At 43.4% G+C, this 24835-nt stretch overlaps 1 protein-coding gene and 1 pseudogene across 6 annotated transcripts; both read left to right on the forward strand.

Moving 5' to 3' along the window:
• The first annotated feature begins 4568 nt into the window (after positions 1–4568).
• On the forward strand, positions 4569–7330 carry LOC116352870 (insulin-like growth factor-binding protein complex acid labile subunit; annotated as a pseudogene).
• Positions 7323–24334, forward strand: LOC109906677 (major facilitator superfamily domain-containing protein 6-A). Of its 6 annotated transcripts, none has more exons than XR_002257441.2 (12): positions 7323–7601; positions 15095–16422; positions 16544–16614; positions 16851–16905; positions 17478–17800; positions 18759–18856; positions 22245–22406; positions 22629–22727; positions 22935–23014; positions 23108–23308; positions 23496–23550; positions 23741–24334. XR_002257441.2 is itself a non-coding variant. In XM_020504510.2 (12 exons), exons 2-12 carry the CDS (start codon positions 15097–15099, stop codon positions 23749–23751), a joined length of 2430 nt encoding a protein of 809 aa, XP_020360099.1. In that variant the 5' UTR covers positions 7323–7601; positions 15095–15096; the 3' UTR covers positions 23752–24334. The 6 variants fall into 6 exon arrangements, 2 of the variants coding, with proteins under 2 accessions (XP_020360099.1, XP_020360098.1); XM_020504510.2 differs by having other exon boundaries at positions 23547–23550; XM_020504509.2 differs by lacking the exon at positions 23496–23550.
• The last annotated feature ends 501 nt before the right edge of the window (positions 24335–24835 follow it).

Consider the following 24835-nt stretch of genomic DNA (forward strand, 5'->3'; position numbering starts at 1 on the left):
CTCTCTCTTCTATCTCTGCATCCTTCTCTCTCTCACTCTCTCTCTCTCTCTCTCTGGTCTCATTTTCAGGATAATGCATGCTGGTGGAAACAGGTCTGATGGATCTGTGAGTGTCACAACATTATCCCCAGTGTATTATACCTGTGTTCTCTGTTTGTCTGTTGCCAGTTAGTTTTGTTTCGTTAAGCCTACCAGCGTTTTTTCCATGCTCCTGTCTTTCTCTAGTTCCTGTTTAATAGCTTTCCCGGTTTTTGCCTGCCCCGACCCTGAGCCTGCCTACTGTTCTGTAGCTTGTCACACCACATTGGATCAGTGACCTCTGCCTGCCCTGACCCTGACCCTGAGCCTGCCTGCCGTTCTGTACCTTACAGACTTTGCTCTGGACTACTGACCTCTGCCTGCCCTTGACCTGTCGTTTGCCTGCCCCCCTGTTCCTGTAATAAAATTGTGTTACTTCAAAACTGTCTGCATCTGGGTCTTCTCCTGAGCCTTGGTATGTGAGGGTCATTGACAGGACTAGAGGTCCTCAGACAGTCATTCTAATGTGGTTCAATGTGCTGATAAAATGTGACCCAAACTGGTAACCTAAACATTGTTTGAGTCCAAAATGGCACCCTATTCCCTTTATAGAGCACTACTTTTGTTTGGGGACCATAGGGCTCTGGTCAGAATTAATGCTCTATATAGGGAATAGGGTGCCATTGCGCTGGGATACAATGAGGATAGGAAACTATCTGAATACCACATGACACTCTTCAATTGACATGATCAACATGACAGCAAAAAAATGCATTAGCAGTCGCTACATGCAGTACCAAATTCAAAGGTGGAAGGTGAAATAGAACGGTGTGTCTTGATTGTAAACGAGTGAATGATACCCTCTGCTGGTCAAAAACGGAAGCACAGGAGGAGTCATTACGTCACAACCACCACAACCCATTTAGGCCCTGTTTGTTTGGGCTGCATGATGGTTCTAATAAAGATTTGATTCAGGCATCCATGTAGATGTAATGTATTTTTTTTTTACACACATTCATCCACCATTGTCTTTAATCCTTAGATGGCTGTGGAATGGGTAGAATTGGAAATAACTGGGTCTAATGTTGGTAACTGGGTCTAATATTGATTTCATTCACTCATTATTTCTGCTGCCACTGATAACGTCCATTGTCCCTACAGCTCTGGCAGCACGGTGTGTAGAGGTGTATCCTACTACAGAACCGTGATATAGTATGTTCAGAGAGGTCATCCCAGCACCTGTGTGCTTCCATGGGACGTCCTCTCAATCCAACTACTCCAGCTGCCATGTCTTTAATCAATCATGTATCCCACAGCTAGGCTGGAGCAGGTGACAGGTGTCTCCATGACAACCCCTGATTCTATCACACCACAGTGACAGATGGGACTCTGGGAGACAGGGACAGATCAAGAGCAATGTGGAGCATGGGGACGTCACCATCACTGTGTCTGTGCAATCCGGGGCAGGGATTCGAAATTCATCACTGGTATTCTTACAGTAATTCACAAATCTTCTGATGCTACTGGCTACTTATAGAGATATTTACATGGACTTAAGCCACTGTGAGGTTGTCTTTTATAGCTGTAGTCTTGTGGCTCTGACCAGAAACCATCCTTTGTTTATAGGACTTATAAGGGGGAGGCTTACCGATGCACTCCTTCCAGTCCCGGACCCCTCTCTGTTCTTACATGTGGACAACAGATAAAAACAATGGATGTCACTGGATATCAAATACTGTTTCAATGGACAAGCAGGAAAAGGTATGTGTTGCTACCTTTACACTGCCTGTTGTTTTCCTCCACAAACATGACAGTATGTGTTTGACTTTTGGCTCTCTCTATTGAAGTCATTCAAAACATCTTGATGGCGAAAATTAAGTCCATCTACAAATGGAAAAGCCATATGGGAAATTAAAGTAATGTGATGTTGTTTTTTGTATGATTGATAGTAAAATAATATTGGAAAAGTAAAGATATCCAAACACGATTAGGGTAGTACATTAGTAAAAAAGTATATATTTTAAGGACTGTTACAATCATGTTTATCAATTGCACACGCTTACTTTTCTTTAGGCATGTAACTAAATATGATCTAGAATCTGTCCAGTCAGTCTTCTATAACTATAGTGAACAAAAATATTTCATGAGCTGAAATAAAAGATCCCAGAAATGTTCCATATGCACAAAAAGCGTATTCCTTTCAAATGGGGCAGCAGGTAGCCTAGTGGTTAGAGAGTTGGGCCAGTAACCAAAAGGTTGCTAGTAGATCAAATACAAATCCTGTTGCGAAAGAATTTAATGTTAAATTCTCTATCATAAGCCGCTTCTCACGTTGTTTTAGAGAATTTTGCAGTAAGTCGAACCGGCTCACAACTGCAGACCACGTGTCACCACACCAGTCCAGGACCTCCACATCTGGCTTCTTCTTCTGCAGGATGGTCTGAGACCAGCCACGCGGACAGCTGATGAAACTGTGGGTTTGCACAACCAAATCATTTCTGCACAAACTGTCAGAAACTGTCTAAAGGGAAGCTAATTTGTGTGCTCAACGTCCTTGCCAGAGTATTGACCTGACTGTAGTTCGGTGTCGTAACCGACTTCAATGGGCAAATGCTCTACCTCGATGGATGAATCCCAATTTCAACAGTATCGGGCAGTGTGTAGTTTGGGCGAGCGGTTTGCTGATGTCAACATTGTGAACAGTGCCCCATGGTGGCGGTGGCTTATGGTATAGGCATGCATAAACTATGGACAACGAACACAATTGCATTTTCTCGATGGCAATTTTAATGCCATGATGAGATCCCATTGTCGTGCCATTCATTCGCCTCCCTCACCTTACGTTTCAGCATGATAATGCACGGCCCATGTCGCAAGGGTCTGTACACAATTCCTGGAAGCGGAAAATGTCACAGTTCTTCCATAGACTGCATACTCACCAGACATGTCACCAACTGAGCATGTTTGGGATGCTCTGGATTGATGTGTATGACAGCGTCTTCCAGTTCCCACCAATATCCAGAAACTTTGCACAGACATTGAAGAAGAATGCAACAACATTCCACAGGCCACAATCAACAGCCTGATCAACTCTATGTGAAGGAGATGTGTCGCGCTGCATGCGGCAAACAGTGGTCACACCAGAAACGGACTAGTTTTCTGATCTAAACCCCTACCTTTTTAAAAAAGGTATTTGTAACCATCAGATGCATATCTTTGTTCCCAGTCAAGTGAAATTCATAGATTAGGGCCTAATGATTTTATTTCAATTGACTGATATCCTTATATGAACTGTAACTCCGAAATTGTAGCATAATATCTGTTATATTGAAATATCAATACTTTGTTTCCAGTCACAGAGATAGAATTGTCCAGGTCAGGCCTTGCTGGAAAGTAAACCAGGGGCCAGAAGGAAATTCAAACCACTAAACAACTCTGTCTTAACTTCTCTTTCATAGCAGACACCTTATCTAAAGCAGGGTTTACCAAACTTGGTCCTGGGGCCCCCTCTGGGTGCACGTTTTGGTTTTTGCCCTAGCACTACTCAACTGGTTCAAATAATCAAAGCTTGATGGGTTGGTTATTTGAATAAGCTGTGTAGCACAGGGGACCCTGAACTAAAGCAACGTACAGTTCAGTGAATGCATACCTTTTTTGTAAGCTGTGTGGGTATCAGCCTTTCTTAAAGTATGAGTAATGGGTCGCAGCCCTGTTAATGGTGGCTCGCGAGGTGTCAGAGTACATTTATAATTATTTCATTAATTACTGGAATTGATTTTGGCCAAGTGCAACTGCACTCTCTGTCCGGTACGCTCTCTACTTTGCAGCGGTGTTTCTGCTCAGTTTGGCACCTGCGTGAGAGGAAGATGTCCAGTGTGCTTCGCGGTTTAATTAACATCTTTTTTCCCCGACAGTTTTCTTGAAGATCACTTCGCGACACACACGCTGCAGTGCTGTAGTTCAGCAGCAGATGATGCGCTGTCAGTCACTGGCTTGTAATTCCCACTCGCCATCATCGAATGGACTCAAGCTAGCCACAAGTTCTATTGTCATTAAACGCAAATACAGCGATGGGGTTCTCTCTCTCAGTTTCATACAAACTTTGAGAAATAACGAGGAGCGCCCACAGTGTGTTTTGTGCAGGGAAGTGCTTAGTAATGAGTCTCTCAAAACAAACAAATTAAAACGACAGGTCCTGACCAAACATCCACAGCTTTTTAGAACAGGGCAGAATACTTCAGGAAGCAGTGCTTTGACAGTGGAAAAGTAAGTCAGATAGCAAGGTATTGTTGTAATTGTATAACAGGGGATGATAAGCAGAAATAAGGGGAGTACTACTCTCGTAGTAGTCGATGTGAGTTTCTCTTCAAACAACCCCCTGGCCTTTTACCCAGCTAATAGCTAACATTAGCCAAAGCAAGCTATCTAGCTAACGTTACTGATAGTGCAACCCTCGTAACAGTACAGATGAAGATGAGGGGGGAACTGTTGCTGTTCAAATACAAGCAATCGTTTTTTATTCTGAACTGGAATACACTGATAGACGCAATATGCTTTTTGAGACTGAGAAAGCAGTAGATGTTCTGATCCTGTTTGGCACCCCATACCTGTGCGAGTCAGGGTTCTCAACTGTCGAAAACTGAGCCCAGAATAGACCTTCTTGTTGAAAACGTCAACCAGTCACACACCTATCATTAGGACTGTGTGTGTGTGTTTTATGGTCTACATCTGTGTGATGTCATCGATCAGTTTATTCCAGTGATTTATTGTATTTTAACAGCAACAGGTCCAACCTAGACACATGTAAGAGTGTTTTAATGGGGAAACATTAACATGAATAGCTGTGTATATGGGGTATTTCATTTAATTGTTCTTTGTCTATGTTACATTTGTTATTGGGCATAAGGGCAATGAAATGTACCTATATTTACATAGAGTTGCATGTTTTTGTAAGCTTGGGTCCCAGGCTGAAAAAGTTGAACCTGTATTAGATACACCCAAGAATTGAACCCACAGCATTGTGGATGCTTGCCAACTGAGCTACACAAGCATCCACCATGAGGTAGCAATTTCTGCCTTTCACATGGTGATCGGGAAAAGGCTTATGTGGGTAAGCTGAGATGTCAGATTAATGTAGGTGGATGGATTGATTGAAGGATAGATAATGAAACTAAGTTAGGGATTTGGTTGGAATTACTATAATCTTTCTCGCTGCAGTTCAACAGGTTCAGCAGATAAATATCTGATTCATCAACTAGGCTACATAAATGGTGGATCATCTTACTCCCCTCCACCCCTGTAGACACCTGCTGTCCTTAAATCACGTAACCCACACGCTCATGCTTCAAAGAGGGAAGTGTCGCCTTATTCTCAGATGTTGCCCCAGTTTACAAGCAATCTCTTTAAAACCCCTCTCCAGCCCCCTCCTCATTTTTGCTGGTGTACTTAAAGTTGTTGTATTTTCTCTGTCTCATTTTTACAGGTGTAATAAGGGGCCAAAATGCAGTACTTCTTTTGTCTCCTACTGTTGATGAAGGTTCACTCCAAGTCTCACGGCACCCCGTGGGAGAAAGGCTGCGACTGTCATGAGGAACTGAAACTCTCCGCTTTCCACTAACGCCCTCTTTACCCAACCACATCCCTCCTTACACGCAACACCCGGACCTATCTATGAACCTCCTAACCTTTCTTCCCGAAGAGTTCCTTCCAAATGGAACGCAAACTGAAGAGTTCTGCTTATAAAGGACAACAACATCAGCGCTGTGGCTGACGGGGCCTTCACCCAGCTAGAGTTCCTTCAGCAGTTGGACCTGGGTTGTAACAGGTAGTGGAGAGTTTTTTCCTGGCCACCGTGCTCTTGTTTCTGTTTTGCTCTTTGAGGTCTTGGTCTGGGTTATTGTAAACCACTTTGTGGCAACTGTTCATGTCAAAAGGGCTTTATCAATTCAATTTGATGGATGGATAGATTGATTGATTGATGTATTGATTGATTAAACAGGATCTCGTCCCTGAGCGAGAGCTTCTCCCTGGGCCTGAACGCTCTTGAGAGAGCTGCAACTGAGCCACAACCACCTGCACACCCTGCACAGCAAGAGCTTCATGCACCTGGATGGCCTACAGAGGCTCAATCTTACTGGCAACGCCATCCATAACATCCAGGTGAGGTTGTTTTTACTTTTGTTGAACAACATCAAATAAGGTGACACAGGACTTATGCAATTCTATTCTGTTCTATTTTACTATATTATATTGTGTTTTATTTTATTCTGTTCTATTGTGTTTTATTTGGTTTTATTCTATTCTATTGTGTTCTGTTCTATTCCATCCAGGTGAGGTCCTTTGGCTCCATGTCCACCTTGCGGCAGCTCCACCTGGAGGACAACCATCTCGTCTCCCTAAACAATGGGGTGTTCTGCATGCTGAAGTCCCTGGAGGTCCTCAACCTGCAGGGGAACCAGATCAACAAGACCCAAGAGGGTGTCTTCACCGCCATGTTCTCCCTGGCCCTGCTCAACCTGGCTAACTACCAGATGAGCACCAGATCACCATCACAGTGGTGATAACAATGTTGGAGGCCATGGTCATGGCGGAGAGGAAGAGCAAGAAGAAGAAGAGGGGAAGGCATTGGACAGAGCAGGTCAACTTGTCTGACTCAGATCACAAGGGATTGACTTCTTCTCGGCAAGACAATCCTTTTTTGTACACTTGTACAGTAACATGAAGAAAATATCTCTCACAGACCATTAGAAACATTGCCATATTTTAAAGGACATTTAGTAGGCTATTATACAATTTCACCAATTATTGTACACAAATGTATTCATCAATTACTCAATATGTACACTTTCTGCATTTGTAGTATTTTATTAGATACTTTGATATACAATATTGTAATGAAACAGTCAGGGAGCAGGCCTCGAACCCTCGACCTTCTAGCCCGAAGTCCAGCGCGCTATCGACTGCCGCAAAATCATACTCAAGCGGCAGACTCGAATGATCCGCGCGTATAAACCCTGCGTTGTTGCAATATGAACAATACTACAGGTGTGGAAAATATTAAATTAAACGAAATTGAAAGGTGCACAAGCTGCATTCTATTCTATATATTTTCTTTATTATGTAGGAAATATAGATTTTATAGATGTTATAGATTTTAGAAACAATAACAATTGCACATATTGGCTTTACAGTTCGTTATAAACATGCTTTTAAGCATTTACAGTAGGTGGTGTATGTTGAAGGGCAGCGGGACAATATTTGGGAGGTTGGTTTCACTTTAACAGATAGCACAGACGTCACACGAAACCCATCCTCTGGGCGTATCGAGTTCGGAGTTCCCATCTGAGCGAAATGGCCTGAACGAAGGTGTGGTTGTAGGTCGGAGTATTTGCATGAGTCTTAAAATATATTACTTACGGTGTATCGTTCATCTGTATCATGCATGCATAGGAAAACGACGAAATAAACTGTATTGTAGGCAATGCAGGAAGCGTTCGATTTACGACTGGGAGACACAACTGCCACCGTCGAACCTGCGTAGTCATTGTTGAAAGAATAGGAATACGGACCGGTGACTTTGTCAGGTAAGCTTGATGAGAACACGGGCGTCCAAGCTCATATTTCCATGTTAAAGACAAACTGCGCTAATTTTGTAATTTCATTGCGAATCTACAATATTTTGATGTAAGTGCTCTGTTTTGCACTGCTTAAAGTAAACGTTGTACTTTTTATGTCTTCAATTTGGTGTTGTGTTCATTATTTGACAGTGAAACATGCATTTCGTTCATACTACCGCATTGGACGGTGAAATGTATTTTGTCACCGGTTTCACCGGTTCTTCTGATATGACACCCACTCACGAGCAACATGAGTTCTTAGGTTGTAACAATGTCACTATATTTCTTACACCCATTGTGCAACTTGAGGGTAGCCTTATCTTTATTGTAGCCATTCTTAACATATTCACTGTATAACATAGTGTTTCAATATGCTTTGTGTTGTAATCACGATATATATATATATATATATATATTAGTTAAGCAAATTTTATTTTATGCGTGTTGTTAACCAGCACATCAAGTACACGAAGTCAGTAAGAAACAAGTGGTTCCGTTTCCTGTTTAACATCAAAATGAGTAACATGAATATTGCTACACGTTCTATTTTTTTCTACAACAAAGGCAGACTCCACCTAACTTTGGCATGTAGTCCATGTCTGCAATCATTTTGAATGTGAACTGAATGTTTGTTTGTCTCTCACTGTCTATTTGCACACACACACAGTACCAGTCAAAAGTTTGGATATACCTACTCATTCAAGGTTTTTCTTTATTTTTACAGTGTTTTACATTGTAGAATAATAGTGAAGATGTCAAAGCTATGCAATAACACAATCATGTAGGAACCAAAAAAGTGTTAAACAAATCAAAATATATTGGAGATTCTTCAAAGTAACCACTCTTTGCCTTTATGACAGCTTTGCACACTCTTGGCATTCTCTCAACCAGCTTCACCTGAAATGCTTTTCCGACAGTCTTGAAGGAGTTCCCACATGTGTTGAGCGCTTGTTGGCGGATTTTCCTTCACTCTGCGTTCCAACTCATCACAAACTATCTCAATTGACTTGAGGTTGGGTGATTGTGGAGGCCAGGTCATCTGATGCAGCACTCCATCACTCTCCTTCTTGGTCAAATAGCCCTTACATAGCCTGAAGGTGTGTTGGGTCATTGTCCTGTTGAAAACAAATGATGGTCCCAATAAGTGCAAACCAGATGGGATGGCATATTGCTGCAGAATGCTGTGGTAGCCATGCTGGTTAAGTATGCCTTGAATTCTAAATAAATAACCGACAGTGTCACCAGCAAAGTACCATCACACCTCCTCCTCCATGCTTCATGGTGGGAACCACACATGCAGAAATCATCCGTTCACCTATTCTGCGTCTCACGAAGACACGCCGGTTGGAACCAAAAATCTCAAATTTGGACCCATCAGATCAAAGAACAGATTTCCACCAGTCAAATGTCCATTGCTCATCCTTCTTGGCCCAAGCAAGTCTCTTCTTCTTATTGGTGTCATTTAGTAGTGGTTTCTTTGCAGCAATTCGTCTATGAAGGCCTGATTTCACGCAGTCTCCTCTGAACAGTTGATGTTGAAATGTGTCTGTTACTTGAACTCTGTGAAGCATTTATTTAGGCTGCAATCTGAGGTGCAGTTAACTCGAATGAACTTATCCTCTGCAGCAGAGGTAACTCTGGGTCTTCCTTTCCTGTGGCGGTCCTCATGAGAGCCAGTTTCATCATAGCGCTTGATGGTTTTTGTGACTGCACTTGAAGAAATGTTCAAAGTTCTTGAAATTATTGACTGACCTTCATGTCTTAAAGTAATGATGGACTGTCATTTCTCTTTGCTTATTTTAGCTGTTCTTGCCATAATATGGACTTAGTCCTATTTGGTAAAAGACCATCTTCTCTATACCACATCTACCTTGTCACAACACAACTGATTGGCTCAAACGCATTAAGAAGGAAAGAAATTCCACAAACTTTTAACAAGGCACAGCTGTTAACTGAAATGCATTCCAGGTGACTACCTCGTGAGCTGGTTGAGAGAATGCCAAGCGTGTGCAAAGCTGTCATCAAGGCAAAGGGTGGCTACTTTGAAGAATCTCAAATATATAAAAAAAAAATGTGGTTACTCCATGATTCCTTATGTGTAATTTCATAGTTTTGATGTCTTATTCTACAATGTAGAAAATAGTACGAAATAAAGAAAAACCCTGGAATGAGTGGGTGTGTCAACTTTTGACTGGTACTATATATTTGTTTTTACTTTCTTTGATTTACATTCAGGCTTTCAGTTGTATACAGTAGGTCTTTGGATGGCCCTACCTGTGATTGGCTCAACTCTCACGCTGTCATCTCATTGCAACTCTGTGAAATCCTTAACAGAGGTATTGCAGTACTTTGCCTGTCTCTCCTGACTTTCTTTGAACTTCTCTGCTGACCATTAATTTAGTCATTCCTGGTCTCAGCAGATTTTCAATCATTTGCACTATTGTCTTTGTACAGTCTTTCCATCAGTGCCATTGCAGGGCTGCTGTCTGCTTGTGACGGGGTATTTCTGTGATCCAGCATGACTAGGTATGGGTCAGCACCTGCTCTCTTTGCTTTTTCCATCAGTCGTTCGGCTGTTTTCACTGCGGATTCCAATTTCCCATTTACTTTGCGAGTATACTGGAGACGGTGTTTAGTGTTTAAAGTCCCAGGCCTTGTTGAAACTTCGGAGCTCGCCTGAAGAGTACTGGGGGCCATTGTCTGAATATAGGATGTCAGGTATGCCGTACCTTGCATAGCGTGTCTTCAGTTTTCAAATGGCCGTTTCTGACTGGGTGTTTTCAATCATCTGTGACCATGGAGTCTCTGTTGTTGAACTCGAACAGGTCCATATTTTTCTCCCAGGGAAGCTTTGGTGCTTCGTGTGGTTTCAGCGTCACTTTCTGCTGCTTCACACCCCATGCAGTGCAGGTGCTACATTGTTCCATGTATGTTCTCAGCTGTGCATTCATGCCCGGTCGGTAGACACAATCGCGAGCTCTTCTCAGACATCCCTTGATTCCTATGTGTAAGGAATGGATTCTTTGAGGGCAGCAAGCACAACGTCTCGCTCACCTCTGAAGATAACTCAACTCATCTTTGTTGTGAGAATACATTGCTCCTTCCAAGGGTATATGTTCTTTCACTTCTGGCCACCGCTGCAGGATCACATTCTTCAGCGTCTGGAGCTTCAGTGGATTTCTGGATGGCCTTTAGTCTCTCGCTTGACACAGGCAGGTAAGAGTATCATGTTGATTGATTCCACAGGGCCTCTGTTCTCCTGTTCTGTGAGGCACACCCTGCTTCGCACCACATGTTTTCCAGGAACCTATCTGAGACTGACCACAGGGGTCTGTGCAATGGTGTCAGCAGATTTTTTTTTTTTTGAAAGCCAGCTCGAGTCCTTGTGTGTTCGGTGTGTCACAGCGGGCTTGCAGTGCTCCGTGGTGTGGCTGCAGAACTTGGATAGGTCGTTTACCATGCCCAGGAGGTGCTGCACCCCCCCCCCCCCCCCCCTTGCACATCTGTAGGCCGAGGCATCTGTCTGATGGCTGTCGCTTTTCCCGGGACCACTTTCAAACCCCTCTGATGTTAGGTGACCAATGTAGGGCACTTCCTTCAGCCTGAGCTGCAGCGTCTCTGGATTCAGCTTGATATTGAGCTTCCTGCATCTGTCCAGGAGCATTCACAGGTTTTTTGTCATCGTCCCGAATTGCTGCTTCATCGTTGTCTCCTTTCCCCCATAATCAGGATGCCATCTGCAGTGATTTTTTATTTATTTATGGACTCCTCGACATACCTTCCATTCCCTGTTTCAACTTCCTCTGAAAGATCTCTGGGGCTGAACTGATTCTGATTTGGCATGCGCAGCCACCTGTAACTTGTACCATGGCAGTCGAGAACGTGGTGAGAGAACTGGATTCCTCATCCAGTTCCACATGTCAGTTGTTGTTTTTTTCCATCACAAACAAGAGAACACACGTGCTCTGTTCAGGTCTGGCACCACGTCTTCAATAGTGGGAAGTGGGTAATGGCTCCACTTGAGCGCCTTGAAAGGTTTTGGATCGATACACACTCATCGTTTTCCAGATGGTTTATGCATTGCGATCAGGCTGCCAATCCAATCTGTGCTTTCTCCCCCCCCCCCCCCCCCCCCCCCCCCCCCCCCCCCAACTGCTTTTGGCATGAGTGGTTTATATAGTGCTACTGGACAGGTTTGCCGGGTAAGCATCCCTCTCCATGGAATACATCAGCGTACTCCTGTTTTCTTGACGGCCAGGATGCTGTGATGATGCACAGTAAGCAACTCCATTGCCTGGATAGCCTTGCTGCCTACAATGGGGCCTGTGCACGTTCTTGTTGACTACGATGAACTCATTGCGTGGATTGATCACCCTTTTTTTTTTTTTACCGTACACTTCCCCAGTGGCGTCAGACTACTCTTGTTACACATCACCAATACCTGACTGCAGGGCTCTAGGTGACTGTCTTTTGTGAGGTTTGCAGGGATAACATTACAACTAGCACCACAATCAGGCTGAAATCTGACTGAAATCTATCTAAAAAATTATTTTGTTGACCAGCATGGTTGCAAAGAGAGCAGCATTGCGGTCAGTTATTTGTGATTTTTTTTATTTCTGTACCACATTGATGCCACGTTGATGCTCTCTGACTTTGGCCTGTGTCATGCAGAGAACATCCTCACTTCTCTCCAGATTCAGCTGACACATTTCACATTGCCAGGACTGTTTCTCTTTGCTGGTCCCTGTACTTTTTCAAACCGTAGAGAAGGGATTTTCTTTTTCTCCCCACAGGATTTACATTTTTGTCCATATGCAGGGTATTTATTTGTTCATTTTTTTTTCTTGTGTCCGTCCACAGTATCTGCATTGTAACAGTGCTCTCTTTCTCTCGTCTCCTCTCGGTCTCTCTTCCAGTGTTACTGCACATTTGACACTAGCTCCTTGTATGGACAGTTCAGCAGCTCTTCCAATCTATGCACATAATCCAGTCCCTGATAAGTCTGTGATTACTACAAAGTTGCAGGTGGCCGCTAGAGTCCTCAATTCAGTGAGATATTTGTCTAATCTCTCATCTTGGCCCTGACTCCGCATGACAAAAATGTATATCTCTCAATTGTTTCATTTTTCTTGCTGCAATTACTTCCTCAACAAAGAGATTGTCTCTTGTACTGCCCACACCAAGGGTCTCACAAATCCCTCTGCCTTTTCCCCCAATTAGATAGTACAGTAGCGTCACTTTGTAGTCATCAGGTTTTTCTCCCATTGTAAGAACTATGTACACATTTTTTTTTTTTTTTGTAGAATGGAATGTTAGCTACTCGCAAATCTGCTTATGTCCAATAGACAGTTAGCTTTTAGTATAGTCATTCTATAATCAGCTAGCATTGATGTTCGGCACGATGACTAGTTTGTAAAAGCAGAACTTTTCCAAACTGGCACCTTGGATGTATTCTTTTTTTTTTCTTTTTTTCACTGCCACCATGTTTCAATATGCTTTGTGTTATAGTCACAACAAAAAGATGATTCGTAAAAATCCAAATAATTTCACAGGTCTTCCTTGTAAAGGGTTTAAACACTGTTTCCCATGCTTGTTCAATGAACCACAAACAATTAATGAACATGCACCTGTGGAATGGTCGTTAAGACCCTAGCAGTTTACAGACAGTAGGCAATTAAGGTCACAGTTATGAAAACCTAGGACCCTAAAGAGGCCTTTCTACTGACTCTGAAAAACACCAAAAGAAAGATACCCAGGGTCCTTGCTCATCTGTGTGAACGTGCCTTTGGCCTGCTGCAAGGAGGCATGAGGACTGCAGATGTGGCCAGGGCAATAAATTGCAATGTCCGTACTGTGAGACGCCTAAGACAGCGCTAACAGGGAGACAGGACGGACAGCTGATCGTCCTCGCAGTGGCAGACCACGTGTAACAACACCTGCACAGGATCAGTACACCTGAACATCACACCTGCGGGACAGGTACATGATGGCAACAACAACTGCCAGAGTTACACCAGGAATGCACAATCCTTCCATCAGTGCTCAGACTGTCCGCAATAGGCTGAGGTAGGACTGAGGGCTTGTAGGCCTGTTGTAAGGCAGGTCCTCACCAGACATCACCAGCAAAAATGTCGCCTAAGGGCGCAAACCCACCATTGCCGGACCAGACAGGACTGGCAAAAAGTGCTCTTCACTGATGAGACGCGGTTTTGTCTCACCAGGGGTGATGATCGGATACGCGTTTATCGTCGAAGGAATGAGCATTACACAGAGGCCTGTACTCTGGAGCGGGATCGATTTGGAGGTGGAGGGTCCGTCATGGTCAGGGGCGGTGTGTCACAGCATCATCGGACTGAGCTTGTTGTCATTGCAGGCAATCGTAATGCTGTGCGTTACAAGGAAGACATCCTCCTCCCTCATGTGGTACTGTCACGAGAATTTTCAATCCCAATGATAACTGACAATCAATAGCTCTGACCAATCACCGAGATCTGTAAGACCATGGGTTTAATAATAATTAATCAAAGACTCAGTTTATGCAAAAAGAGTACAATTTATTCAGAGAACGTTCTCAAGTCCATTATACAAAGACATCCATTTTATAGCTGCGCACATACTTCCACACAAACAGTAGGTATCCTACGCACATACTTCCACACGATCCGTAGGTGAGTTTTATCCTTCTCCATAGTTCTCACCACTGTCTATCACTGCCCAGGCGACAGTTCCATTCCCCCGAGATTAGGGGAACCTTGAGAAGTACTCCCTATGCTATCATAGGTTCCTCAGAGGCCTAGCCAGGTCGGTCCAAACACAGTTTAACTGTTCTCTGTTTTTTTTCTTCGGCACACACATACAAGTTCAAATCCTAAACTACGCCTTGCTCAGTCTGTGTTTTTCCACTATACAGATGCATTGTTTAACCTAATGCATGATTTCCTGCAAGACAGGAATGTCAGTGTTCTTCCACGGCCAGTGAAGAGCCCGGATCTCAATCACATTGAGCACGTTATTTGACCTGTTGGATCGGAGGGTGAGGGCTAGGGCCATTCCTCCCCAGAAATGTCCAGGAACTTGCAGGTGCCTTGGTGGAAGAGTGGGGTAACATCTCACAGCAAGAACTGGCAAATCTGGTGCAGTCCATGAGGAGGACATTCACTGCAGTACCTAATGCAGCTGGTGGCCACACCAGATACTACATTACTTTTGATTTTGACCCCCCCCCCTCCCCTCAGTTTGTCTCAGTTGTTGAATCTTGTTTTGTTCATACAAATATTTAAGTTACTTACAAATGTTAAGTTTCGTTAAAATAAACACAGTTGACAGTGAGTTTCTGTTTCCTGTGTAACATCAATATGAATAACATCAATATTGCTACACATAGACTGTATGGTTATGATAATCAATGTAGCCCATTGTATAGGTTACAGTAAACATGAATCTAACTTCCTGTCTTCCAGAGATGGCCGCAGACGACAAAGTGGTCATCCTTTCGGATGATGAAGAAGATCAAAAGAGGAAGTACGTCCTGGACGAACCCTTCAACACTCTTTCCCTGGAGCTTCAGACCGACCGAGAGCCAGGCTCCACTCCAGTGTCTGCTGCAGCATCAGACACACAGTCTGCTCCAGAGACACCCATGGCCTTACCACTGAAAGACCTAGGCTGCTTTGAGAGGATGTGCCTAAGAGTCAACTCCAAGCTCCTCATCTCCAAGATCTTCTACTTCTTCTTCTATGCAGCATACGGATCCCTGCACCCACTCCTAGCCGTCTACTACAAACAGCTAGGGATGTCACCAAGCCGTAGTGGACTGTTGGTTGGGATCCGGTACTTTATAGAGTTCTGTAGTGCGCCATTCTGGGGAGTGGTGGCCGATCGTTTTAAGAAAGGGAAGCCATTGTTGCTGTTCTCTGTGCTGTGTTGGTTGGTGTTCAACTGTGGCATCGGCTTTGTCAAACCAGCTGCCATGATCTGTAAGGAGAAGGTGGACATCCCCACTGTGGCCCCACCAATACTGCCCTTGACTACTATGACACCAATTAACGGCTCGCTACCGGACGCCTCCACCAATCACACGAGAAGTCGCCGGGATTTGTTTCGAAGTTACTTTCCTAGCTTCCCTTTTGTTTTGAATGGCCTTGATTCTGGCTATAGCGTACGCCGCAGGCATAGGAGAGGTGCTGATAGCAATACCACTCAATCCACTGGGGTGCCTTACGAGCAGAACAATGCTACTACTACAGCTACGACAACAGCCACTCACACCCCCACCGGCGCCCAACCCAGAGTGGTGCCTAATGAGCAAGCCAATACAACTCAGCTTTTACCAAATACCACAAATATGCCACTGACCATTAAAACCCCCACCCATGCCCCCACCACCAATTCCACATTGATGCCTCACGAGCAGAGCAATACCACTCAAGTGACTCCAAATACTACAACAACCCCTATGGCAACCACTACCACCACCCCTGCCCCCACCCAACCTAAAGAGTACATAATTGAGTACAACGAAGATCAGGTCGAGAGCATTTTTCTCCTGATCCTCTTGGTCATCATCGTGGGGGAGTTTTTCAGCGCGCCGGCGGTCACCATTGTGGACACAGTGACGTTACAGTACCTGGGGAAGCACCGGGACCGTTACGGCCTGCAGAGAATGTGGGGGTCCCTTGGCTGGGGCGTGACCATGCTGCTAGTGGGTATCTGGATAGACCACACCCACATTACGCTGCTCATCGACGGCGTGGTCGGCTGTATCCTGCCCGAGTACAAGAACTACCAGGTAATGTATGACATTGAAAATGTGACAAATAATAAGCAATGGGTCGTTAAGGGCAACATAGTTGATACGTAAATAAAAAATGTAGTTAATGTGTTCATTTCTTCACTCGTTCCTTCCCCAGGTGGCCTTCATAGTGTTTGGAGTGATGATGGGCCTGGCCCTGGTGGTAGCAACACAATTCTACTTCGACAGGTAATAGGGGCGGACCCAATTTAAACTGTTTGAAACCCCACTTTTTTTTTTTTTGCTTTTCCTTAAATCAATGATTTTATTGTTATTTTAGACTTTGTTTTATGTTCTTTAATTCATCTATTTTATAGAATTGCTGTTTGTTTTTAATATCTTCTATTTGATTTATTTTACTGTAAAGTGTGTGTGTGGTGATTTTTAAATGTCTTTTGAAATGAAGTTTGATTTTGATTTCACAGTGGGGACTACAGACAGGAGTTGCCTCAGAGGGCCCAGGAGGTAGAGATACCACAGGTAAATCAACTGGAAAATGAAAACTCACACTAACACTAAGTGGAAATTGTAATGCCGTTTGTCTGTAGAAGGAGAAGTGGACCAAAATGCAGCATGGTGGTTACTCATGTTCTTTAATGTAAAAATGAACGATACATGAAATAACTTAAATCTACAAAACAACAAAGAGGCTGTATAGGTTTTCACGTTCCATCTTGTGACAACAAACACAGCGACAGGAACAATCACCCACAAACACACAGTGAAACCCGGGCTACCTAAATATGGTTCCCAATCAGAGACAACGATAATCACCTGACTCTGATTGAGAACCGCCTCAGGCAGCCATAGACTTTCCTAGACAACCCTACTCAGCCACAATCCCAATACCTACTAAAACCCCAATACAAAAACACACCACAAAATAAACCCATGTCACACCCTGGCCTGACCAAATAAATAAAGAAAACACAAAAATACTAAGACCAAGGCGTGACAGAAATAGTCTTTCTAATTTCTTTAGCCGAAGCAAATACTGCTTTAAATAGAAAATTGTTATTTTATTCATGTTACACCATTTTTTTTGCACACAGGTAGATGGGAACGTGGCATCTCCAGAGGAGAGCTCCACCTCGGACCAGACCCCCATCACCCCAGGGTCAACCACCACCGAACAGCCTTTCTATTACAGTGACCTCCTCAGGCTGCTGTGTAGTGTTCAGTACAGCACGGTGCTGTTCGTCGCCTGGTTCATGGGCTTCGGTTACGGCTTTGTGTTCACCTTCCTGTATTGGCATCTAGAGGACCTGAAGGGGACCACCACGCTGTTTGGTGTGTGTTCGGTTCTGAGTCATGTGTCGGAGCTGGCTGCTTACTTCACCAGTCATAAGTTTATCGAGCTGGTGGGACACATCAGGTAAGGATGGAGTTGTTGGGGTTCTTGTTTTTTGGGAGGGTGGTGGAGGAAGGGATATCACATTATCCATCTCTTTTAACCAAATATTTGACCAAAAACAGCAGCAGCAACAACAACAACAACAACCAAAGCGCACAGTATTTTCTGAAACTGAGGATTTCCACATTTGCTATATCGTTTCACCTTGACTAGACATGCGGCATGTAAACGATCGTGTTCGTTTAGAGTGCCTCTTGCTTGAACGTCACACAGGCCTTGTGCGTATACTATAGTCAGACAGACTGACCTAGCACAGAGCAGGGACATTTGAGAGTGTGGTGTTATGTTTAAGGAGAGAGGCCCATCCATCTGGCAGCTCTGTGCGACCTATGTAATTTTGACGCACCATTTTAAAGCGTTCTTCTCTAACATCGTGGGTGGTTATAACCCCGCAAGTCATACAGTTACCTATTAGTGCAAAGGTCTCAAGAAGAATTGTTGTGCTTTTTGCCTCACCAGTTTAATGGGCACTGTGCACAAAGAGTAATACTAACTATACCTAGTAGGGCATCTCTTTAAACCAGGGGTTGGGCAACTCCAGTCCTCGAGGGCCTGATTTGGTGTCACACTTTTTCTCCATCCCTAGCAAACAGCTCATTTAATTCAGTTGCATTCTAAACTGAAGATCATGATTAGGTGATTATTGGAGTCAGGTGTGTTAGTTGGGGCAAAACTGTGACGCCAATCAGGCCCTGGAGGACTGGAATTGTCCACCCCTGTTTAAACCTTGGATGAGTGTTCTGCGATGGAATCCAAATTAACGCAACAAAAGACGCTCCAAGCCTGAAAAGCCTATACATTCCATACATCACCCTATTTGATCTGTTTTTCTTCTTCTTAATAACTTTTGCTCGGAGTACCTAACCTCTGAAAATCTCATCACTAATTTCTTTCTTTCCTCCCTGTTTTCCTAACTTAGGGTCTTGTACATTGGCTTGGCATGTAACACAGCACGCTACCTGTACATTTCTTACTTGGAGAATGCATGGATAGTTCTGCCTATGGAGGTCTTACAAGGTAAGAGAGAGCAGGTCCGATATTGACATTACTTCCTGTTGACATCTGACTGAGGAAAGGTTCAAATTTGAGTCCGTAGTTAAGGGCTGTATTATTGAGCCTCAGTAAAGTACATCTTAGGACAGGAATCTCTGTTATTTCAAGCAATCGCTGCCTTATAAAACACCTTTTTAATGTTAATATAGGAATGTTAATATGGATTTTAATTGAAAAGACCGTTACAGTATCACATCAAAAACTGTCATATTAAAAGACCGTATCAACAAAAGGAAATTCAATAAGGATATCCTGGTAATGTCATATGACTCGTGAATAGGCACCATGTTACCCCTGTTTGTCGATCTGTGGTTACAGATGAGAGATTATGGATGGGTCTTGTCAAACACTGGACAGGAGAATATATTGTTCCACTCCCTCTTTCAGACACCTTGGGTACACCATAACCAATAGGACAGAGGTAGGCAACTAGATCCAGAGTGGGCTGAATTTTGTTGAAGAGAATGGTCGGGACCCAGAGAATAATTATAATAATTTGTACACTGCAAATTGACCACAACTAAGCCCATTAAAGAGATTGTATTTTGAGACGCAATCATGTATTAGATTTTTTTGGGATGTGGGAACACTTGGGAACAGACTTACTAAATGAAACACATTTTTAGTTGAATTCCTGGTGATTTTACACTTCTGGGGTTGTTTTTCGTGGTTCAGGCTAGGCCCCTTAGTTCCAGTGAAGGGAATTCTTAACGCTACAAACATTCTAGATGATTCTGTGCTTCCAACTTTGTGGCAACAGTTTGGGAAAGGCGCTTTCCTGTTTCAGCATGACAATGCCCCCGTGCACAAAGCGATGTCCATACAGAAATGGTTTGTCGAGATCGGTCTGGAAGAATTTGACTGGCCTGCACCGAGCCCTGACCTCAACCCCCATCGAACACCTCTGGGATGAATTGGAACGCCGACTGCAAGCCAGGCCTAATCTTCCAACATCAGTGCCTGACTTCAGTAATGCTTTTGTTGCTGAATGGATACAAGTACCCACAGCAATGTTCCACCATCTAGAGGAAAGCCTTCCCAGAATAGTGGCAGCTGTTATAATGACAAAGGGGAACCAACTCCATATTAATGCCCATGATTTTGGAATGAGATGTTTGACGAGCGGGTGTCCACATACTTTTGGTCAGGTAGTATATAACGATTATTTGTTTAATTATTATTTATTTTTTTAAACTAATTACTAAAAGCGTTGGGGGGTATAAAAAAAAAAAGCCTGTTGCCGACCCCAGCTCTAGGACAGGGGTCGACTTATAAAGTGAATGTACTCATCCATGATTCTTGCAAGGAATTTAACTATGGAGTTGTGTTTTGAATGGTGGTGGATAAAATGTCCTATAGGCCTACGCCTCATGACAATTTTTCTAGTAATAACTGATAATGCGCTCAATAAGTAAGAATAAGCTTATTACTGGTCATAAGTGATAGGAACTGTTTGCTTCTTCCTGAGCTTTGTGTCTTAGAGAAGTGTTTTGCAACCCCAGCCCACAAAGCAAAGTAAGATGACCATCCCATTACTTCAGCATAAGGATGTGTGTGTGTATAGACAGTTGAATTCGGAAGTTTACGTACACCTTAGCCAAATACATTTAAACTCAGTTTTTCACAATTCCTGACATTTAATCCTCGTAAACATTCCCTGTCTTAGGTCAGTTAGGATCACCACTTTATTTTAAGAATGTGAAATGTCAGAATAATAGTAAATAATTATTTATTTCAGCTTGTATTTCGTTCATCAAATTCCCAGTGGGTCAGAAGTGTACATGGACTCAATTAGTAGGTGGTAGCATTGCCTTTAAATTGTTTAACTTGGGTCCAACATTTTGGGTAGCCTTCCATAAGTTGTGTGAATTTTGGCCCATTCCTCCTGACAAAGCTGGTGTAACTGAGTCAGGTTTGTAGGCCTCCTTGCTCGCACACGCTTTTTCAGTTCTACCCACAAATTTTCTATAGGATTGAGGTCTTTGTGATGGCCACTCCAATTACTTGACTTTGTTGTCCTTAAGCCATTTTTCCACAACTTTGGAAGTATGCTTGGGGTCATTGTCCATTTGGAAGACTCATTTGCGACCAAGCTTTAACATCCTGACTGATGTCTTGTTTCTTCAATATATCCACATCATTTCCCTTCCTCATGATGCTGTCTATTTTGTGAAGTGCACCATTCCCTCCTGCAACAAAGCACCTCCACAACATGATGCTGCCAAACCCGTGCTTCACGGTTGGGATGGTGTTCTTCGGCTTGCAAGCCTCTCCATTTTTCCTCCAAATATAACTGAGGTCATTATGGCCAAACAGTTCTATTTTTGTTTCATTAGACCAGAGGACATTTCTCCAAAAAGTACAATCTTTGTCCCCATGCGCAGTTGCAAACCGTAGTCTGGCATTTTTATGGCGGTTTTGAAGCAGTGGCTTCTTCCTTGCTGAGCGGCCTTTCAGGTTATGTGGATATAGATACCTTTTGTACCTGTTTTCTCCAGCATCTTCTCAAGGTCCTTTGCTGTTGTTCTGGGATTGATTAGCACTTTTCGCACCAAAGTACGTTCATCTCTAGGAAACGGAGCGCGTCTCCTTCCTGAGCGGTATGACGGCTGCATGGTCCCATGGTTTTTATACTTGCATACTATTGTTTGTACAGATGAACGTGGTACCTTCAGGCATTTTGGGAATTGCTCCCAAGGATGAACCAGACTTGTGGAGGTCTACAAGTCAGTCTGCCTGACTGATGATGAATGGATGTGTAAGTGTCAACACTTCCTTATCCATAGGACCTAAATAAAGTCGAGGGTGAGGTTTCCTGTTAGATTGTTTTTCCAATTTGTGCTACACTACAAGACGGACTGCTTTTTCTTCTTCTGTGTGTCATTATTTCAGTACTAATGTAAAACATTTTACATTTAGCAGACACTCTTATCGAGAGCGACTTACAGGAGCAATTAGGGTTGAGTGCCTTGCTCAAGGGCACATCAACAGATTTTTCACTTAGTCAGCTCTGGGATTCAAGCCAGCGACCTTTCGGTTATTGGCCCAACACTCTTAACCGCTAGGCTACCTGCCGCCCCTTCTTTGAAGAAGCATTTTTATCCAAAAGCTGTGTAATGTTTAACACCTCCAATGTTTGTCCTCTGGCATCATTGACGTTTTAGTCATTTAGCAGATGCTCTTATCCAGAGTGACTTAGTCGTGAGTGCATACATTTTTGTACTGTTCCCCCATGGGAATCAAACCTACAACCCTGGCTTTACAAGCGCCATGCTCTACCTCTGAGCCACACACAGTATTTCACTTTTCTAACCTTTTGTTTTGTCTTTCTGTCTGTCTCTTTGTACTGTAGGTGTGACCCATGCGTCGGTTTGGGCAGCCTGTATCTCCTACCTGAGTGCCGCGGTGCCCCCAGCTCTGAGGACCTCTGCCCAGGGTATCCTCCAGGGTCTACACCTGGGGCTGGGACGGGGCTGTGGGGCCATGGTGGGGGGCGTCTTCGTCAACTATTTTGGTACGGATGCGACAACGGTCCCATTTGAGTAGTGAAATTTAGCAACTCTCGCCATGTTTTTATATTTTAGCATGATTTTGAGAACCAATGAGTTATGGTGTATTACATATTTATAAACTACACATCCACTAATAAACTATAAACTATTCATAACCCTAATAAATTACAACTTAATATAAAGTGTTAGCATTTATGTTTTTTTGTGGATCTTTCTTTTTCCAGGAGCTGCAGAGACGTTCAGAGGGATTGGAATGGCTTCCCTGGTTATACTCCTCATCTTCTCCTTCATTCAATGTCTTACTGGACAGAACGAGGAAAAGGGTGAGGGAGAGGAGAGAACCTCAGTTCATTTTTTTTTTTTACAGACCCTGCATCAGTGCACTGTTAGAGGAATTTGTTCTGTATAGAATGGTTTAATGGATTGCTTCATATATTGCACTAAAACTAAAATATTTATACAACTGCAAACCACCCTTATTTTTCAGTGTACCATACAATAATAACCTAAATTTGTATTCCCCTCAATAGAGGACAGGATGCTAGCAGAGAACATTCCGGTTCCTTCCAGTCCAGTTCCCATCGCTACCATAGACTTGATGCAGAGCCAGGTCAGAACTCTGTTGTACTCATAAGCTGCTTTGAGCAAACCAATTTCCTATTGTGGGACAATGATGTGTACTACTACTAATTACTACTACCAGGTTGGTGTGATGGTGCCCCGCCCTGACCCTAGACCCCCGGCTAAGAAGACCAAGCACCAGGAGGAGCAGGAGGATGTTAACAGACCGGCCTGGGTGCTGAGTGGATCCCCCTGGGTCACCATAGCCTTCGCTGTCTGCCAGATCAGAGAGATGTACTGCATGGACAAGAGTAGTCTACCCTCGGAGACACAGCCACTGCAGGTAGGATGATGGACGATAGTCTTTTTTTTTTAAGACGTGTCACAGCTCAATGAGAACTCTTGTCCTCGGATGTGCGACTCAAAAGTTTAAGAATTTCAAGCCAGTTCATGTTTTTTTTAATAACCTTTTTTAAATATTTTATTTCAATGGGACTTATTTTTCTGTTTTTATATCGTATGGTTAACAGTGACTATGTGAACGATTTCCCCCCCCCCCCACGCCTTCATGTGAACTAAAGAAAGGTGAGACTGTGTGCGCACTGTAGAGGTGAATTCGACACTGTCTTTGTGATGTGCTGTGGTGAATGTGGTCAAATGTCCTATGTGCCTGTGTTTTAGTTTAGTGCATGGTTTGGTTATATCTTTAGTGTATCCAAAACATTTTGTCACGATGGATCAGCCAATGATGTTCTATTATCTTGTCTGTTGCCAGGAGCAAAATGATCAGACCTCTTCTGAATACCAGGCAGTGGAGACTGAACACAGCACAGAGCAACAGGAGTCGCCACACCACCATAACGGTTCCCCAAGCAGTGTATCTAGCAAGGCCCACCCCGCAGAGCACCCCGAATCCCAGCCCTCTCCCCTACCAGACCAGGGGAACTCTGTGGCGCACCCTGCCTTTTCCCCTGGTAATTTTGAGGCTTCACATCAACTGTCTAGTACAAACCCTTTCCGGCAGTAGATTAAAGGCTTGAGTTGAGTTTAGAGACGGAGCAGGTACTTACATTGTCGCGGGTCTCCTTTTGGTTCCTGCGACATGTACAGCAGGGAAGAGGTACTCCACATCGATGACTGTGCTCTAAAAAAAGTACAGAATGATTGCTTTCTGTGCGGGTGTCATCTGACTTGGTGTAAATAGAATTTGATCTCGAAAGGGTCCAAAGGGATTGTTGCCTTCTAGAATGCAATGTATTTATTTCCTCTGTCTTCCTGCACGAGCTTCTGACAATCATGTTATTATTTTGACTCTTGGGATGAAATGATATGTGTATATACAATAAAAATGTATTTTGTAGATAAATCATTTAACTTTCACTGTTTTTTTCTGGTGTCTCAATTATATTTTTGCTGTCTGTATTCCGGCATGTTTTTAAAAGCCCAAGAGTCGACACTTGGTGGCAGTAGTGTACCGTATTGAAGTACTAACCCTAAGCGTGCGTGTTGTGTGAAGGTTGAGGTCAGGGTGTGCTTGCTGTTGCTGCTGATGGGAGTGTGTGGGAGGACAGTAATGGTGTTTTCTTCAGAAAATACACCACAATGCCATCTGCAACATCTCTTGTCTCGGCAGAAAATATAAGCTAATATTGATGTTGGAAAAGAGATTTAATTAATTGGACTTATTGTTTTCCCCCAAATCGTCTTTGTTTTGAACACAGAAATGAATGTAATTCATTATCATGATTAGTTTACTCTAAATAGTTATTACACTACAACAGTCTCAAGAGACAACACTGACCGTGGCAGTTGTCTTATCCAATATGGTTAAGCATGTTGTCTACATCCTAAGGAATTAATCATTTGTACA

The sequence above is a fragment of the Oncorhynchus kisutch genome, linkage group LG16 (genome assembly GCF_002021735.2).
Source record: "Oncorhynchus kisutch isolate 150728-3 linkage group LG16, Okis_V2, whole genome shotgun sequence".
NCBI lineage: Eukaryota > Metazoa > Chordata > Actinopteri > Salmoniformes > Salmonidae > Oncorhynchus > Oncorhynchus kisutch.

What these genes read in the sequence shown, in the direction of transcription:
- LOC109906677 (XM_020504509.2), top strand. Translation starts at nt 15,097, where the DNA reads ATGGCCGCAGACGACAAAGTGGTCATCCTTTCGGATGATGAAGAAGAT. An exon ending in GAGCTGGTGGGACACATCAG is followed by an intron (nt 17,801 to 18,758) that starts GTAAGGATGGAG and finishes TTCCTAACTTAG; the next exon opens with GGTCTTGTACATTGGCTTGG. An exon ending in GCCTATGGAGGTCTTACAAG is followed by an intron (nt 18,857 to 22,244) that starts GTAAGAGAGAGC and finishes TTTGTACTGTAG; the next exon opens with GTGTGACCCATGCGTCGGTT.